The sequence below is a fragment of the Scomber japonicus genome, chromosome 8, assembly GCF_027409825.1.
Source record: "Scomber japonicus isolate fScoJap1 chromosome 8, fScoJap1.pri, whole genome shotgun sequence".
NCBI classification, from domain to species: Eukaryota; Metazoa; Chordata; class Actinopteri; order Scombriformes; family Scombridae; genus Scomber; species Scomber japonicus.
In genome coordinates, this window is record NC_070585.1 from 4,907,001 (window position 1) to 4,926,244 (window position 19,244).

At 40.6% G+C, this 19,244-nt stretch overlaps 1 protein-coding gene across 1 annotated transcript; it reads left to right on the forward strand.

Annotated features, from left to right (window-relative positions):
* Window positions 1-557: 557 nt before the first annotated feature.
* On the forward strand, window positions 558-19,019 carry atoh8 (atonal bHLH transcription factor 8). The gene is made up of 4 exons (XM_053323902.1): window positions 558-2,265; window positions 3,261-3,416; window positions 4,377-4,568; window positions 17,966-19,019. Exons 1-4 carry the CDS (start codon window positions 1,630-1,632, stop codon window positions 17,990-17,992), a joined length of 1,011 nt encoding a protein of 336 aa, XP_053179877.1. The 5' UTR covers window positions 558-1,629; the 3' UTR covers window positions 17,993-19,019.
* The last annotated feature ends 225 nt before the right edge of the window (window positions 19,020-19,244 follow it).

Sequence of the window (19,244 nt, forward strand, 5' to 3'; positions counted from 1 at the left end):
AAGGTCAGTTCCAGTAAAACACCAGCAGGTGGCAGTGTTCACCCGTGTTTTCACCTTTGAATAGAAAATCATCAGAGTTTAAGTTTAGTTTTTTGTTCGTGAATCACTGCTGCTCTCAAACAAACAAGCAAACAAATAAACAAACAAATAAACGAGTAAACTAAACTCTCTCTGACTTGAGGACTTTATTCTTGTAAGTGTGTGTGTGTGTGTGTGTGTGTGTGTGTGTGTGTGTGTGTGTGTGTGTGTGTGTGTGTGTGTGTGTGTGTGTGTGTCAGGCTATAAAACAGTCCCAGCCAGTCAGACGCCAGCAGAGTCAGAGGAGCGCGAGCCCCCTGTGTCTGTCTTCAACGGTTCTCCGTGACTGCTGCACGCGCCAGTTGCTTACAGACTGGCAAGATCCGAGACCCGGACCCGGTCTACATGAGTCTACTCAAAATATACAGCGAGTAGACTAATGAAGGGAAAGTTGTCAGTGTGTAGATAACCTGTGCTTATCCTGCTGTGCATCGAGAACTGGCTTTCTTCAAGAGTGGACCCAGAGCTTTACTGCATGTGAGGACCATTAACATCCTCGAAGAAGACGAGGTCCAGTCCCACCTTTAATACTGTCTCCTGAACCCTGACCTGCAGCTGTGACACTGTCAACAGAGGTTTGGTGGAGTGTGGAAACTTACAATTGTTACTCAGCTGTCTGTTTGGAATATGTTGACACTTGTGACTGTTCCTCATGACAAGTCGTGTTTTGTTTCGTTCTGTAGCTAATCCAATAAGACTATGTCCCCCTTGTTGTTTGGAAAGCTGTCCGATTTGGAGTGGTGATTTAGCTCGTGCAGAGTAGTCGTACTGTTCATGTGCTTTTCCCACTATTTTGTCCAGCAGCTGCAGCTCCACTGCAGCCGCTCTGTGTTCAGTGTGTGTGTCAGTGTGGGTTATTCACAGTGCTGCTATGCAGACTTACTGGAGCCACGCTCAGACAGCCCGACTGTAACACTGAGTCTGACACAGGCCTGAATACTGCTCACACAGAAAGAAGCATTTACATCTGAGGAAAAGCTGTGTGTACGTCGTGATCCAGAGGGACAACTTGTGCGGAATAGATGTTACACAGCTTTCTGTTTTAATGTGGATTATTCAGGATGCTGCTGTGCAGACAGAATGGAGCCACAGAAAACCTGCTGGTGAAGTTAAAGCAACACATATGACTGTGCAGCTTCTGTCAGTGCAGCTGAACAGTTTGTGTGTTACACAGTTTGCAGCTGAAGGTTCATCAGGAAGGTAGGGTCTTTTTGGGAGGATGTCTTGTATTATGAAGAATGAAACACAATTCATACTGGATTAGTATGTGTACTTTATAAATTGGAAAGTTTCACATAGCTTTGGGTGAAAAGTGAAAGTGAAAACTGAAACACAAAAGTCCACTTGTACTTTTTACAGTAATGAAGCAAGTGCTTCTAGCAGGAGGAAGTTTAGAAAGATGACAGGAGGAAGTTCATATGAGTGACATTTAAAGCATTTTGCTGGGATTAAAGCATTTTGCTTTGCTGTCAATACTTGTTTTTGTTTAGTTTAGTTGAAGTTTATTGTTTGAATTGATTTCACTTAGCTTGTTACACTAACTGTTGGAAAATGAAGAACCCTCATCCACTGGATAATACCTGGAATACATCAAATAACAAAGAGCCAGTACTGATCCCTGTCCCAGACACTAACAAGAAGTTCAAGAGAAAATCACGTGAGCCTAAAAGGCTTTTCAGCCCTGAGCCTGACAGGATGAACACCTTCTCTACAGACATGTCAGATATGGACTCAATAGATGACATCCAGACAGAGTTGAGTAATGTCAACAGATTGGCTCCACAACAGAGGAAGCTAATGTCACAGGAGGCCCATACTGCAGGGATTCTGTCAGGAGTACCAGACGGCAAAGTGGCTCCATCTCAGAGTGGTGGACCCATAGACATGAGAATTGGCAGTAACATGCCTGCCATGACTTCCAAACTGTGCAAGTTACCTAGCTCACCCTTCTCTAACGTAGAGATTGCCCACTGGCCTGCAGCGATCTCCCAGCCTTTGTCCAACAGACTCAAACTGGGCCCCCGCTCCACTTTCCCCCTGTCAACATCAAGCAGCAGTAGCCACAGTCACCAGACCTTCTCTCTGGAGCCCTCTCTGTCAGGCCAAGCAGCATCTCTACCTGTCCCCAGAAGCTCCCAAACCCCCCAGTGCCACGAACACGTAGAGCTTCAGGTCCATTCACCTAAGGTACGTGGAATGTCAGGAAGAAGAAAAACCTGCTCTGAGACTTACCTAGGAGAACAATCCAAATTAGAGTTCATTAAGTCAGTCAATAGAAAGTGAATCAGCAATAACGGTTTAAGCAATTTATTAAATCCCAAACATCATGTTGCAGTTCCTCCAATGTGATGATGTGCTGTTTTCTCTGTTTCATATTATTGTAATCTGAATATCTTGAACTTTTGTCCGGACAAAACAAAAAAGCGACAGACTTTGTTTCCATGTTTACTGCTACATCTGTTTTCATCTCTTAAATCCTGCTTCTAGTGGGCTGAAATCGCTCTGCCATTCATTCTTTGTTTTTAATTTATCAAAACGTCTCTTTTCTTGCCTCAAGCAGTCCAATTCCTCCTTTTATCCTAGCTTCCATGAATTAAAAAACTAAACCAGTCATTTCCCCTTCTACCAAGGCCAAAAATCGTACTTTCTCTGACTAAAAATGATCTGCCAACCCAGTGAGATTACACATTCCTAACAAAAACTGAGCTGACTGAGTTTCAAGAAATATGCTGTAGATGATGTGTATTTTTTTATACTATTGTAGTCTGTATACAGTATACTGTCTCTTTTCATATGACATGCCTCTATAGAAAATTCCTGAAACAAGGGAGAGTGCACTGGGACATTTAACAGTATCAAGGAAAAATGTCTAGTAGGTGTAATAAAAGCTCTAAAACAGATGGTTTCAACAGATGTGCTTGCAGTGCTCTTCTTATTTTCTGCTCCAAACAATGAGAGATGTGAGTCAATGTTTCTCACCCTGAAACACATCATTTACTGCAGCTCAGTCCACATTATCCAATGGCTGATTATAGTGAACCAGGGTTTGATTACAATGATGAACTGCTGCTGTCTAGATGTGAGTGGCAGGTCTATAGCAGTGTTCTTCAGTGTAATTCAGTGAAGCTTTACTTTGGATCAGTTCTGTGATGTTCTGAACCTCTCTGGTGCTTTGCTGCCAGGAGTCTCCCAGGAAGCGGGTTGGGATGAGTGCTGAAGAGCCTGGGCGCCTTCCTGAGGTCAAAGCCATCCAGCAGACCAGGAGGCTTCTAGCCAATGCCAGGGAGAGGACCCGTGTTCACACCATCAGTGCTGCGTTCGAAGCCCTAAGGAAGCAGGTCAGACTGATAGTAAACACTTAACAATGTAAAACCAATTTCAAACACATACACACTGTGCATATTGTAGAGAACCATTCAAAGTGTTTTTGGCTTTGTATAACAATAAATGTGTTGATGGTATGCATATGCTGTGTACACTGCAGGAAGTCTATTTCACTTTCATTATACTATGGTCTCAACAAGTTGACACATTTATTCACAGAAAAATGTAGTTTTATTCTCACCATGTTGCAGTTTGTAATCAGAGTGATGCACATTTTATTTTCAACACTTAGTTTCTCATTGTCAAGCACTGTACACAGATCAGATTGAAAATATAACACTGCAGTGTTTACTGCTGTGAAGCTAAAGGCAACTAAGTTACAGAAGCTAGTGAACCAAGCTAGTTAGCATTTGATTCATAGACTGAGAAATCTACTACAGAGATTTTAAAATATTCTATATAGTGAGGTAACGCTCACTGTAATATCTCTGAATGTATTATACTAGACTAAGCAATCCTGTTTCATGACAATATTGTATTGACAGTGATTTTGCATCAGTGTGTACTGAAGAACTTTGATTTGTCAGGTATTTAATTAGAACATCTAAAAATAAAATAAAATCTCTTTATTTGATAAGCTCAGTTACTAAGTCATGACATATCAGTATAAAATGACATATCAGCCAACCCTACTAACCATACTGATGATGTAAAAGGGTTTATCTCTTTGTTCAACCGTCTGACCTTTTCATGTTGTTTATAGAAGAATATATTTATTGTTGCTTTTAGCATCTTCAAGATAGAAAAGATGAAATGAATTGTTATGTTTATAAATCCAAGAACAAAAATTAAACCAAACTTTATAACACAGCTATAGGCTTTAATGAGTCCCATCACAGTTAACTGGCATTATGCCAATCAAACATGTAAATATCTTCCTCTGCCCCTCTCCCTCTGTTTCCTCCTCTCTCCAGGTACCATGCTATTCCTATGGACAGAAGCTATCCAAGCTGGCTATACTACGCATAGCCTGCAACTACATCTTGTCTCTGGCTCAGTTGGCTGAGCTGGACTACAGTCCAGACCACAGAAGTCTGAGCTTCTCTCAGTGTGTGGAGCAGTGCACCAGGACCCTGCAGGCTGAGGGCCGGAGCAAGAAGAGGAAGGTGAGGTTGCATCTTTGTAACGGTCCCAGCATTCACCTTATCATTTCTATTTGATCCTATTCCCTGTATTCTGTTTTAATGAGTTGTTAATACAAACTCAAGCTGTTAAATTCACTATAATGTATTATGTCACAGCACAGGTTTGATAAGTAAAAGTCATCACGTACTGCTGTTATATAACGTTTTTTACTCACTCACTTTGTTGTCCTTTTGTTTGCTGTTGAACTACTCTCAATGAGACTTAGCACTTCCTGTACAGATGTCACACTAAAAGCCTTCTTTAGGTTATAGAAAAAAATTATCATTTCCTTTCCTTTGAGGCAATATGAAAAAATGACAGAATCTACCAGAGCATAAAAGAACAAAGTGATTGGAATGAATCAGTAAATCTGAACTACATTAGTGTTAAAAAGGCAGAGTGGTGAGTGTGGTATTTGTACCTTACACTGAATGTAACATATGTACCATCAAAGAGATTATTCAGTATGCACAACCATCAGTACCATCAGTACCAACTAACCTGCTCTGTATTACGATCAATATCGTTTGCAGACGAGTGAGTATGTAGCATATTAATGCATAGCAGAAAAGGCAATGACATTTAGAAAGTTTTAAAAAACCATATGTTAAAATGATTTGATCCCCATTCAAGTGAGTGACTTGGCCAGAGGAAGTCTCTGATGTGCATGAACTGTCTCGGCACTACAAGCCTAAAAACTGACTGATGTGTGATAAATCACTGGCTCTGAATGACTGTACTGTAAGAAACAAACTGAACTGAATCTAATCTGCAGTCCTTGTCTCTGTACTTTACTTGACGTGTGCATGCATGAAAAAACCTGAATTGAGGTGTTTTTTCAATGAATGATGAAAAATCTCTCAACTCAACGGGTAGAAACGTTTTTTGTCTCAATAATGTACCAATTATAACAATACTAAGGTTTTAATCTGCAGTTCCATCACTTTATTTAGCTTAACTCGAAGCACCAATACCACAGTGGATAAATACTGATACTACATGGATCACCTGACCAATGAGATGCAGTCCAACACATCCATTCTGTGAGGCAATGATTTACAGCAAAGGCTTCATCCCTGATTTAACACTTTGTGTTGGTGTTTATGATTGTTTATTGTAAGCTATTTGAGTCAACTGGTCCCTCTACCTCATCCTGTGTAGTACCTTATGGTAAAACTGCTACATGACATCAGCACACTACCTTCCATCTTCTTTTTTTCCTGCTTTTTTCAGGAGGAAGTGGTGAGTGACACAGGCAGAGACTGCTGCTACGTGTGTGAGTGTGTGTGTGCGTGCGTGCTTGCGTGTGTGTTTACAATTGTTCACTGTCTCAATAACTATATCAAATTTTTTTTTTTTAATCGACTGTTTATTGAGAAAAGTACAAAATAGAAGCATTATGCATCATACATGTTCTCCTTTTTCCATCCCACCACCCCACATAACACACACATACACACAAAAAGTAAACACTAACAATTGTAAAAAGGAATTCATGTCATTTCAAATGTTCAGAATTAATAGCAAAATACAGCATATTTCATATTTTTCACAAGACATACTGGGTTGAATGTTATAATAAAATAGGATTGTGACCCAAAGGGCCCTCTGAAGGGACAACATCCATGTGGTTATGAAATATATATATGTCAATGTGAGTAAGCTTGGATGAAAAGGTTATTATTTATGAGGCACAGTCACAGTGTACAGCTCTCACATCCAGCTTCACACTAATACACTCATGTTGCTCTTTTAGATGGAAACTAGCTGAGGGCTTATTCCCTGCTTGCTGGCTGTCTCTCTGTGTGCATGCCAGCATTTGTGTGTGTGTGTGTGTGTGTGTGTGTGTGTGTGTGTGTGTGTGTGTGTGTGTGTGTGTGTGTGTGTTCTCTCAAAGTCCCAGACACCAGATGTTTAGAGTGGAGGGGAAGTGGAGCTGGCGCCATGAAGGGCAGAGGGCAGTGAGAAGACACGCGAACTGAAACCACAAACACACACACTCATACACACACATGTGCACTCACACACACACACACACACACACACACACACACTTGGCACATTCCCCAGCAGCCTCTCCAACACATTCCCCCACTCTGCCTCTCCAGGCCATCTGCTCCAACATACTTTGAAACAAGGAGGGGAAAAAACAGTCATCATCAGTCTGTCAGACAGCAGCAGCTGGTGGAAAGACAAGGAGAGAGACTTGTGTTTGTGTGTGTGTGTGTGTGTGTGTGTGTGTGTGTGTGTGTGTGTGTGTGTGTGTATTATGGAAGGGTGGGGGTGGGGTCTGGAAGAAGAATGAAATGCCTTTTTTTTTCTCTCAGAGCTATGGAGTCTGTGCGCACAGTCAGCAGGAAAAAATAATTTTTTTGCTTTGTTATGATACTGCACCACCATAGACATGAGGTCATACAAACAGCAGGACAAATATCACAGCCTGACTGTGTCACACAGTTAGGTGAAAAATCTCTGAACTCAACGGGTAGAAACGTTTTTTGTCTCAATAATGTACCAATTATAACAATACTGAAGTTTTAATCTGCATTTCCATCACTTCATTTAGCTTAAATCAAAGCACCAATACCACAGTGGATAAATACTGATACTACAAGGAATTAAAATGTTACTTAAATACAAGCACTGAAGTATTATCATATGCATTTCAAACTGCTTTAATAAATAGTTATATTAATACTGAATCAAATGACTGTATATGTGGCTCATAGGGAGAATTATGGCTAACTCTGCACTTCTGCTCTCTACATTCTCAAAGCTCATCAACTTCATTTCCAGCAGCAGTGATAAACTGTACACTGCTCAGCACCAAACCACAGACCCAAAGTTAGACACTAGCTGGTGAACATAATGGATTTAACAGCTAAAGAGCAAATACTTCTTCTCTGAATTTACTGCAGATGAAATCACAGTTAAAAGAAAAGTTACTGTTGGACTTACATTATTCATCAGAGGCACACAAACACCACTCCAGTTGCATGATAATGTTACTCTATGTATGTTTGACACATTTACTTATCACTGTTGTGTATGTGGCTTGTCTTACTGACCCCAGGGGCCAAAAACAATTAATGCGGCTTAAGCTTTCTTGCAGTTTAAGCATCAAATGTATCAAAATATAGTGATGTACAGAATGGCTGCTTACAAAGGTGGATGCACCATCAAAAAGATTTTGATTCATTTCATCATCAACATCTTACCAGGCAGCCCATTTTTGTGCACAAGCCTGAAAATTATGTATCCAAAATAAGGTTACTGTTCTCTAATGAACAGTAACCTTCTTGCTGTGGGTACATTATTTAGTCTATGTATAACAAGAGACATAAGTCTCACTCCATCTGCTGATCACACCACAGTAAACAACAACCAAATAGTTGAGTGATGGAATAATTATTCATCCCTCCCCTGTTCAATAAGACTAAACACATTGATTGCATGCTGTGTGGATGATGGAAAGTGTAAGATGATAAGTATGTTTACATGTCCATAAGCATCCTGGTATTGACTTTTTATAGCTGGTTTTGATCATATTCAGATGTTTACCTGGAACATGAGAAATTTCCCTTTGTGCATGATTCCAACATGGTTTTGGTTTCTGGCTGCCTGGAGTCTGTTGTAGTTACCACTCTGCTGGATTTAGCTTCTCCATCTAATCTAACCTAATCTAATCAAGACAGCAACAATATAGTTTGTCCTCCTTATCACCAGGGTGTGACTTGACCTTTCGTTTCAGCGTGTAGACCATCTACATGCTAACATGACATCATTCATCATCATCATTTGTGATACTGGAAAGTTACCATATACACACCGCACTGACAGTGATCAGAAACTGAAGAAGGTGTTTTCATGCCTCACTAACCTGGTTTCTATCAACCTGGTGCACACACATAACCCATGCAAACACCATAGACTGTGAGTCTAGAGTGTGCAACAAGAACTCACACTGACTTCAGAGCAGGTGTGACACACTATAAATTGGATATTAGAGCTATAAACTAGTCATTGATTACATTTCTGAGCTGTCACTGCTAATGATGGTTTTACCGGCCCATGTGATGAATTAATGATATGGATGCTATACAGAGCTGCAGTCGTACGTGATGGTCATGTGTAATGAAAGCTGGTCTGGCTGTCGGAGAACCTCACCACTGCAACACTCTGTGAAACTGCACTTCTTTTTCCCTGTTTGATGGCTGGTTAAGCCATTTTCATCAATTTATAGACAATTGTGCGAGTGGGAATTATTTTCCATCTGCAGTCAGTTACACAACAACCGAGATTTATAGACAGGGCCTGTAGTGGAGTAAAAGCGGAGTGTTTCTTCACACTCTGTAAATTCAATCATAATCTGGGACTCTAAATGCATTCACTAATTCTACTACAAATGTCTCCAGTTATTCACCATAGGATTTTACAGCTGTTGATGGGTGGTCTTCCTAGATCTCCTGTATTCCACAATGACCTCCTCGGTTTTTGTGGTGTTCAGGATCAGGTTGCTGTCCATGCACCTCTCAAACAGATGTTGGATCACTCTCCTCATTGTCAGATATGAGCCCAAATATACTGTAGTGGTGTCATCACTGAACTTCACTGCTGTGTTAGAAGAGGGAATGGGGATGCAATCATGGGTGAGGAGGGCTGGACTAAGCACACAGCCCTGTGGTGCACCTGTGTGACGGTGTGATTGCCTATTCTGATGATTTGTGCTCTGTTGCATCCATAGTCCATGAGCAGAAATTGGTACCCTAGCCCAGGTTGCTGAGTTTGTCTACCAGTTTTCGAGTGATTATGATATTGGAGGGGGAGCTGAAATCAATGACTAACATCCTAACATAATTGTTTGGATGCTGCAAGTGGGTTAAGGCAACTGGGTTGTAATCATTCAGGCACTGCTGATTTTTTAGGCATAGGGACAATGGTGACAGCAGCCTGTTGGAGCAGGAGTTTGAAAACCTCTGGTAGTTATCAATCTTTATCTTTATCAATCAATCTTTATTTGTATAGCGCCAAATCCGAACTCTTCAGGTTTTAACTTTAAAGAGACCCAACATTCCCACATGAGCAACAGTGGCAAGAAAACAGGAAGAAACCTAAGGCAGAACCAGACTCAGAGTGGGCGGCCATCTGCCTCGACCGGTTGGGGTTGAAAGGAGAGAAAGGAAGGATAGAGGAGAGAAGCACAATAAAAATCAACAATGAAGCTAGAAGGTCCGGGACTGGAATCTGTCATCCGGACGTCTACAGGCCCAGATTACCTGTGAGACGAGAAAGCACAGACAACTCCGGGGAAGAAGTTTAGGTTATTGAATGCATTAATAGAACATGAATGTTAATGGATATAGATGGATGGATAGAGAGGGAGAGGGAGGAGGAGAGAGGAGCTCAGTGCATCATGGGAGTCCCCCGGCAGTCTAAGCCTATAGCAGCATAAGCTAAGAGCTCTAGGAGCCCTAACGATAAGCTTTATCAAAAAGGAAAGTTTTAAGCCTACTCTTAAATGTAGGGAGGGTGTCTGCCCCCCGGACCAAATCTGGAAGATGGTTCCACACGAGAGGAGCCTGATAACTGAAGGCTCTGCCTCCCATTCTACTTTTAGAGATACTAGGAACCACAAGTAGACCTGCATGCTGGGAGCGCGGTGTTCTAGTAGGTACATAAGGTTCTATAAGCTCTTTAAGATATGATGGAGCCTGACCATTGAGAGCTTTGAAGGTGAGGAGGAGGATTTTGAATTCTATTCTGAATTTTACGGGAAGCCAATGCAGTGAAGCCAAGATGGGAGTAATATGATCTCTCTTTCTAGTTTTTCTCAGAACACGAGCAGCTGCATTCTGGACCAGCTGGAGAGTCTTTAGAGACTTGTTAGGACAGCCTGACAATCATGAATTACAGTAGTCCAGCCTAGAAGTAACAAATGCATGGACTAGTTTTTCAGCATCATTTTGAGACAGGATATGTCTAATTTTTGCAATATTATGCAGATGAAAGAAGGTGGAAATGTGGTTTATGTGGGAATTAAAGGACAGATCCTGATCAAATATAACTCCTAGGTTCCTTACAGTGGTGCTGGAGGCCACAGTAATGTCATCCAGAGTAGTTATGTCATTTGATAATGAGTTTCTAAGGTGTTTAGGGCCAAGCAGCTCAGAAGTTGCAGCTCATCCAGGCCTTTATGGCCTTAATGCATGTTTGTAGTTTAGTTAATTGGTTAATTTCATTTGGCTTTATTGATAGATATAATTGAGTATCATCTGCATAACAATGAAAATGTATTGAGTGTTTCCAGATAATGTTTCCTAAAGGAAGCATATATAAGGAGAATAGTATTGGTCCAAGCACTGAGCCTTGATGAACACCATGTCTAACTTTTGTTTGCATGGAGGATTTATCATTAACATTTACAAACTGAAATCTATCAGATAAATATGATTTAAACTATTTTAATGCTGTTCCTTTAATACCAATTAAATGTTCAAGTCTCTGCAACAGGATTTGATGATCAATAGTGTCAAAGGCAGCACTAAGATCAAACAGAACAAGGACAGAGAGAAGTCCATTGTCTGATGAAGTTAAAAGGTCATTTGTAACTTTTACTAGTGTGGTCTCTGTGCTATGATGAGCTCTAAATCCAGACTGAAAATTCTCAGATAAACTGTTACTATGTAGAAAGTTACACAGCTGATTAGCAACTGCGTTCTCAAGGATCTTGGAGAGAAAGGGAAGGTTCGATATTGGCCTATAGTTGGCTAGAACCTCTGAATCAAGAGTAGGCTTTTTTTTTCTTTTCTTTTAAAGTATATTTTTGGGGCTTTTTGCCTTTAACGTACAGGTTAGTAGAGAGAGACAGGAAACAGAGAGGGGGGAATGACACGCAGGACAGGACTGCTCGGTGCAGAACCGGGGTCGCCTGCAGCGAGGACTATAGCCTCAACACATGGGGCGGGTGCTCTACCCACTGAGTTATGCTCTACCCCAAGAGTAGGCTTTTTAAGAAGTGGTTTAATTACAGCTACCTTAAAGGACTGTGGTCACCAAAGATAGATTAATCATATCTAATAAGGAAGTGCTAACTGAGGGGAATACTTCCTTGAGCAGCCTAGTTGGAATCGGGTCTAAGAGACAAGTTGATGGTTTGGATGAAGTAATCATTGAAGTTAATTCTATAAGGTTGACTGTAGAAAAACAGTCTAAATAAGTATTAGGTTTAACAGCGATTTCTAGGTATCCTGTGTGAGGATAAATCAGTGCTTATTGATGGCAGGAGGTGATTGATTTTGTCCCTAATAGTTAAAATTGTATCATTAAAGAAACTCATGAAGTCATCACTACTGAGAGTTAAAGGAATACATGGATCAGTAGTATTGTGGCTCTTTGTCAGTTTAGCCAAAGTACTGAAAAGAAACCTTGGACTGTTTTTATTCTCCTCTATCAGTGATGAGTAGTAGGCGACTCTGGCGTTACGGAGGGCCTTCTTTTATGCTTTAAGACTGTTTTGCCAGGCTAAGTGAGATTCTTCTAATTTACTGTAGTGGAACGCCATATTCTTTCTAATTTTCGTGAAGTTTGCTTTAATTGTCTAGTTTGGGAATTATACCATGGAGCTGTTCTCTGTTGTTTAATTACCTTCTTATTTAGAGGGGCGATGGAGTTCAGAGTTGTTCTCAGTAAATCTGCAGCACTATCAACAACACAGTCAATCTGGGGGGATCTAAAGTCAGAATAAGTCATCTCTGTTGTATTGTTACATGGCATTAAGTTCAGTACTGCTAGAATTGTTTCATTAAATGTAGTGACAACGCCATCAGACAGACATCTAGTAAGAACATGTTTGTCTAACGGTGTATAGTGCCCGCCCGTATGCAACGCTCCTCGAAGAACTGCGAACGCACCCTTAAAAAAACAGGGACAGTCTGATTGGTCAATACTAGCCGGCCTTCTATTGGTTGACAGCTTTGATCCACAAATTTGATTTGCTGAACTTACTGAAAAGTGTGCTGTCCACAAGCTGTGCTGCTATAAGGTGATCACTTGTGCAAAATCTCTCCTCCACTTGAGCAACCACGGTATCACAAGCTTCCTTCATAACTGCTGCAGTGTTTTTTTTCCTCCGTTTCTTCGGCGATGCCTCTCTCTCTTGAGCGATGTCATCCACCTTTTCTCTCAGTCGACTCACACTGTCTTTGAAGCTGTCCATAGCACGGTTGACTGTGGCCGCATCGACACTTCGTTTTTGCAGTGTGTTGTACAGAATGTCCACTTCTGGCATAAGCTGATAGAAAAACTGCAAAAACTCATCCTCCAGGTACATGGCAAGACCATATGCTTCATGAATGGTAACGCTGTCCCATCCAGATTCTGTGCCGATATTATCCAGGCACTTCTTGATATCTGCAAGGTTCTCCCAACCTTCTCCCAATCTCTTGAATTAAGATAGGGAATAAACTCCATATTTTTCTGCAAGAAGTGTTTGGTTCTGACCCAGTGCCATTTTGTTGTGTGCTGTTCAGAAAGTAAGTATAAGTATTTTTATATACTTTCAGACGGAGATTCCCTGTTAGGCTGGTTTGTTGTTGAGTCCGTTTATCTGTTTTTGTAGTGGTGCTGTGGTGACACAGTTAGTGTCACCTGTTATCGAACAGCTGTCTCAGGTGCACATCTGTGTGATTTTGTGGGTTTGCCTGCTTACAAGTCTACATGAAGACCACGGGAGAATTACTAGTAAGTTTTGTTTAGGCTGTTGGGTGTCATTTTCCCAAATGTGTGTCTGGCATTTGTAAATGACTGTAAAAAGGAGTAACTAGTGCAGACAGCTGACTGATTGCATTATGGCAGAAAGAAAATGTAAGGAGGAGATCAGCATTGAGGTTTTGGTGTATTTGTTTGCACATGGTGTGTGTTAGAATAATATGAGTCGTGTTGGTTGCATCAGAGCCTTCACTGGTGTGTGTTAGCAGTTGTGCAAGCAGGTGGTTTGACTTTTCAGCATCAAAGAGTGGCTTGCTATGCAGTTTGAAAAAGAGAAGAGAACAATAGAAGTTGGGCTTATAAGAAGACGGGGACAAGCAGCTTGAATTGGTGAAATTTGAGATGCAAATTGAGTTGGAAAAGAAGCTTGAGTTGAAGAAAATGTGGCTGTTGGAAAGGACAAGGAGAAGCAGATTGAGTTGGAGAAGCTAGAAAAGCAAGTTGAGATGGAGGAAAATCTGACAGAGCACTTAAACAATGAAATCTGAGGTAGAACAGTCCAAGTTAAGGTTAATCAGAGGGCAGGCTTTCGGCACTGTTAGGTCAAGAACAGAAGATTGCTTCTTTTGGCTCTTCACCTGGTGGTATTGATGTTGTGGTTAAGTTGTGTTTGGTACCGAGTTGAGCAAGACCCTGACACTTTTTTCTCTATTTTAAATGTGTTGCAGATGTAAAAAAAAAAAAAAAAAAAAAAAACAGTACTTAGCCTTACTCAGCTATTCTGCTGAGGATGATTTGGATGATAAGGTTCTGGTTTTGAGGTGTTCGTCTGTGAAGCTGTTGCATAATATAGGTGCTAAACACTAATTTTTATGGAGTTGGTGCTGCTTTTTTTGATGTCATGATGTCCCCACATTGCCACTTGATGATGTGGTTATACTTTTAGGCAACGACCTGGCTGGTAATGCTATGTGGGCCAATGAGCTGCAGTCTGTGGTTATTTCCAAGCTGTTAGCATCTGGAGAGCTGGATGAGAGTGGTTAGAGTGATCCAGGTGTTTTTCCAGCCTGTGCTGTGATGCGCACTGTCACATGTATGATCCAGACCCACCTATTTCTGGATGATGTAATGGTATGGTGCTTGATGAACATGTGGTTTCCCTGGCTGATCTTCCTCATCTGTTTCGAGGGAGGAGTGGGTGAGGAGCCAATGGACTGATTCATCTGTCTGATTTGTGGGATGAGGCTTTGCTGGTTGAAATAGTAAGATGTTGCACATGAGTACTTTGTCCAAGAGGATTTGCTGGTGAGAAAGTGGGAAGTGTGCTTTTAGACTGTTGTGCCAAGTAACCTCCATGATGTGGTATTATAAGCTAGACATAATAACTGTGGACATTTTGGGATAAAGAAATCAACATGCCCTGCGCTGCTTCCTTTCCTGCCTTGGTTAAAAGCGTGATGTATCCAAATATGTTGGACATGCCATACATGCCAGCTTGCTTGTGAACCGAGTTTGGTTGTTGAGACGGACCTAAAAACTCCTTGTCCTGATGTTACTGTCACATAAGGATAAGAAGTAGGATAGCAAATTATCACTAAATCTGTTGGCCAGGATCTGTGCCTGTCACTAGCTGTCAAAGCCTCAGGTCCTCCAGTTGTTCGCCAGACTCTTGCTCCAGCAGGGGATGGGTAGTCGGTCCCAGTGGCTTAAACATAGGATAGTTTTTTTTGTAAATGCCTTCTGTTTTGTTTTGTAATTTGCCTGGGTTTTGATTTAGTTTGCCATTTCATCCTGCTTTTTGGATTGCTCTTGCCTCACCTGTTTTCTTTAAGGTGCAATAAATGACATTCAGTCTCATTGGATAATATCAAACACCTATTTGCTATGTAAATATATAGTGGAGTAATGGCGACCTGAGCAGTGAATGAAGTCACAATCCCTTTGTGTGTGTTTTTATCACAACTTCTCTGTTCTTTGTTTTTGTTTCCGGTCCAGTCATGTGTGCATGTTAGAGCATGTGCACGTGTATGTTAATGCACTCCTCCACGTCCATTTCATGTCCAAGCTGGCAGCTGGGTCACAAACGTTCTCAAATTACAGCTAAACAGTACACGTATATATGCAGGAAAAGAATCTTAATCCAGATCTCATCAGCACTGCATAGTTTGACAGTTTGATCAGTTTCATGAGCTGCCCGGCCAACTTTATCATATCAACAACACGTTTGCTTCTCAGGTACCAGGTTTGCTGAGGATGGGTGGGGTAAGGGCAGCCCAAAAGCAGGTTGAAGGTGGTATGGATACTTGCTTTAGTGGTTGCGGTGTTCCTGTTGGGATTTTGTGTTAAGGGATGAGTGGAGGTGGTGATGACCCCCAGTGTCATCTTTGTTTGGCTGTGTCATTTACCAGTTTGTTCTGTCTCTGGTATTCATTAGGGCAACTGAAGTCCCACAGGGTTGCCAGATTGTTACAGTGTGGGTTGCAGCTGCTGCAGCAGTCTCTCTCTCTCTCTCTCTCTCTCTCTCTCTCTCTCTCTCTCTCTCTCTCTCTCTCTCTCTCTCTCTCTCTCTCTCTCTCTCTCTCTCTCTCTCTCTCTCTCTCTCTATCCTCGCTGCTGCTACTGCTGATTATTCAGTTATCTTGCTTTTATGCAGGGTACAACACCTCCACACATCTTCCACTCATACACATACACTAATGATTATACTGACGTCCACACACCATATTGTAAATAATACATAGTTTTATTGGATTTAATAAATGATCTGTAACTGTACTGTGTCCTATTTTGTTGTGGCCAAAGAGGAAATAGGTCATAACAGCTTCTTTAGTTCCCTCTGAGCATTCCTGTAGGGCAACAGATCACCTGATATAAAGGCAGCATTCTTTTTCCTGAGCGCAAACCATATTTTTCCATCAAACCATGGCTTCTGATTTGGGAACATCTTAAATGGGAATTATTATGCTTTTTTCCAGTTCTATATTTTGAATTTTGGACTCCACTGCAGTAGCTTTCCGTGATTCAGTTTTTAAAAACTCCTTATATATCTTAAAGTGGCTCTTTATGCAGCCCCTGAGTTCAGCCTCAGTCTCAAACAGGTAGTCTATGTTCCTGTCTCTTTAAGGCCCCTTTCCTGATGGGCTCACACTCTTGTGATTTGTCAGCTTTTCAGAAGCTTTCCAGGGGCAACGCATATCAGTTATGTTAAATGACTGCTGATGCAAACCCTACATTTCCTGCTTTACTGCTTCAAATTAAAAGCTTTTAAATTACTTAATAGTGGGAGGCTTTTCAGGAAATTAAATGTGTTCCTAAACCAAATCAGTGGAACTACAAACACAGTCTGTACAACAACACACTGAGATATTTGGAGCTCTTTGTTCAGCAGAAGTGCTGTTTTGAGTCCAGCAAGGTAAAAATGCCCTATAAATAACATCAATAAAAGAAATACTGCAGGAAGTAACAGTTCAAGCAGAAACAATCAATCAATAAATCTTTATTTGTATAGCACCAAATCACAACAAAGTTATCTCAAGGCACTTTACACATTAGAGCAGGTTCTAAACCGTACTCTTCAGGTTTTAACTTTAAAGAGACCCAACATTCCTTCATGAGCAACAGTGCCCCAGCAGTCTAAGTCTATAGCAGCATAAGCTAAGAGCTCTAAGCTCTAAGAGCCCTAACGATAAGCTTTATCAAAAAGGAAAGTTTTAAGCCTACTCTTAAATGTAGTGAGGGTGTCTGCCCCCCGGATCAAATCTGGAAGATGGTTCCACAGGAGAGGAGCCTGATAACTGAAGGCTCTGCCCCCTGTTCTACTTTTAGAGATATTATGAACCACAGGTAGACCTGCATGCTGGGAGCGCAGTGTTCTAGTAGGTACATAAGGTACTATAAGTCACAGTGAGATCTTTAAAGAGCTGCAGACAACCAGCACACCTCCAACAGGTAAACAACTTATTTTACTTTTCCTGCTGTGTCAGGGAAAAGCACTCACAGTATGTAAGCTTGACTGGAGTCATGACTCAGCGTGACTACCAATAACACAATGGAATGAAAATGCCATAATGTTTGCTGAGCAGTAAACAGATTATCACATAAAGAAATCCATGCTGAAAAGAGAAAATAACTTTTGAAACTGAGATTTCAAAACAGTCTGAGGCTGTTGCTTTTTACTCACATTGTTGAGTGACTTTGGCCACATTTAATATGGCATTGCAGCATTATATATATATGACTGAAAATATGGAAAAGTCATAATAGACTGCTTTAATGTTTTTGGTAGATAGTACAGTCTCTGTGCAGAAGTGTGTGATAGCCAAGACTGATGAAAAATATTCCTCCATGTCTGCCCCTCATGTGATGCTATTGGGCAGATAGTTATTCAAATGGAGCCAACAAGCAGAGTCCCTGGGTTCCAGCAGGCTGGATGAGTGGCAGCTGGCTCTGCTGGGTTCGAAACTGCTGTTTGTGTAGAGTGTATTTATGTGTTGGGATTTAATGGAACCGTTTGAATGAAAAGACGTTATACTTTTCTCTGTTCTTGGTTCTAGGGGGTCGATATTCATTCTTTTCATTGATTCAAATAACAAAAATGATGTTTGAGTGTGGTCTGTCCAGAGTGATTATGTTCTCTCTTGTTTTTTAAAAAGTGCTTTCTTTGTGTTGACAGGTTGGAAGGATGCCAGAAGATGTGTGATGTTTTCAGAATCTTCTCTTCTTGCTGTGGCCTCATGCAGACTAGAAGCTGCACAGCCATCATCAGGCTCAACTCATCTGTGGTATTTGGTTGAAAAGAGGTAAAACCCAGGATGTGTTTACATGAAAAAACAATAATGTTCACTACAGTAACAAATGGTATGGAGAGAGAGAGACACATTATGTTAACAGCCAAAAGCAATACAGACAAACAGGCTCACGTGGCCAATGGTGTTCTTTCACTTATATTTAGTATGTTGTTTTTACTATGCCTGTATCACATGCTTGGACGGCCCGGAGGCTAGTGGTGATGATGATGATGATGATGATGATGATGATGATGGTAACTAATTGTAGACATTGTATTTTTAAAACCAAGTGAAAAAATTAATTTCTAACATATTTTTGGAAATAGAGCTTTAGTGTACAGAATGAGTTCACTGACATTTGGACTTACTTAAACATTCTGTTCCTGAATATTATTTTACAGTTAATAAATAAGAATTGACAATGTTTACATAAAGCTACACTTTGTACAGTCTTCTCTATGGCCTCACTGAATGTTTTGGTGTTAATGTTAACATTGTGTTTTAGTGTTGTGTATTACTTTGTGAAGTGTCTTTGTTCCTGATGCTAATTCAGAATTAACTGTGAACCATTCAATCCTAAAGGTGCCCTCACAGCAACAGGAAAAATAACACAGTATATAGTAAAATGAAGAACAGATAATAAAATGCATACATCAATCTTTTGCTTTCATGTAATAATTGACATAGTTTGATGATAAGTGTACATAAATCCTAACAGACAAATATGAATAAAAATACTTTCACAAATGTTTCTGTTTCAATGTTTAACACTAAAAGTGAGATGTATATGTATCATTGTATGTGTTTTCAAATGGTCACTTTACCAAATTAATTTCAGATTGTATTAATCTGCTTCTGAGATTTCTTCATCCACTCAAATGAAATTACATTAATTTTTCCTCACTGTATCAAGCTGGAAAGTTTTCAATGATGCACATCTCAAAAATCTGAACCTATCTGCATCACTCAGATCACTTGATTTCACACAGAATAAATAGATTTGAAAGTTTTAGATCGTCAGATAAAACTCAAGTGTTTTCATCCAAATTGGATCAACAATCAGTAAGCAGCAGACTGTTCTGTATTTGACCACAAGGTGTCTCCATATCCCAATCCCATCACAGAGGTCTTCACCTTCTACTTGTTTATAAACCTCTACCTTAA

What these genes read in the sequence shown, in the direction of transcription:
- atoh8 (XM_053323902.1), top strand. Translation starts at nt 1,630, where the DNA reads ATGAAGAACCCTCATCCACTGGATAATACCTGGAATACATCAAATAAC. An exon ending in TTCAGGTCCATTCACCTAAG is followed by an intron (nt 2,266 to 3,260) that starts GTACGTGGAATG and finishes CTTTGCTGCCAG; the next exon opens with GAGTCTCCCAGGAAGCGGGT. An exon ending in TCGAAGCCCTAAGGAAGCAG is followed by an intron (nt 3,417 to 4,376) that starts GTCAGACTGATA and finishes TCCTCTCTCCAG; the next exon opens with GTACCATGCTATTCCTATGG.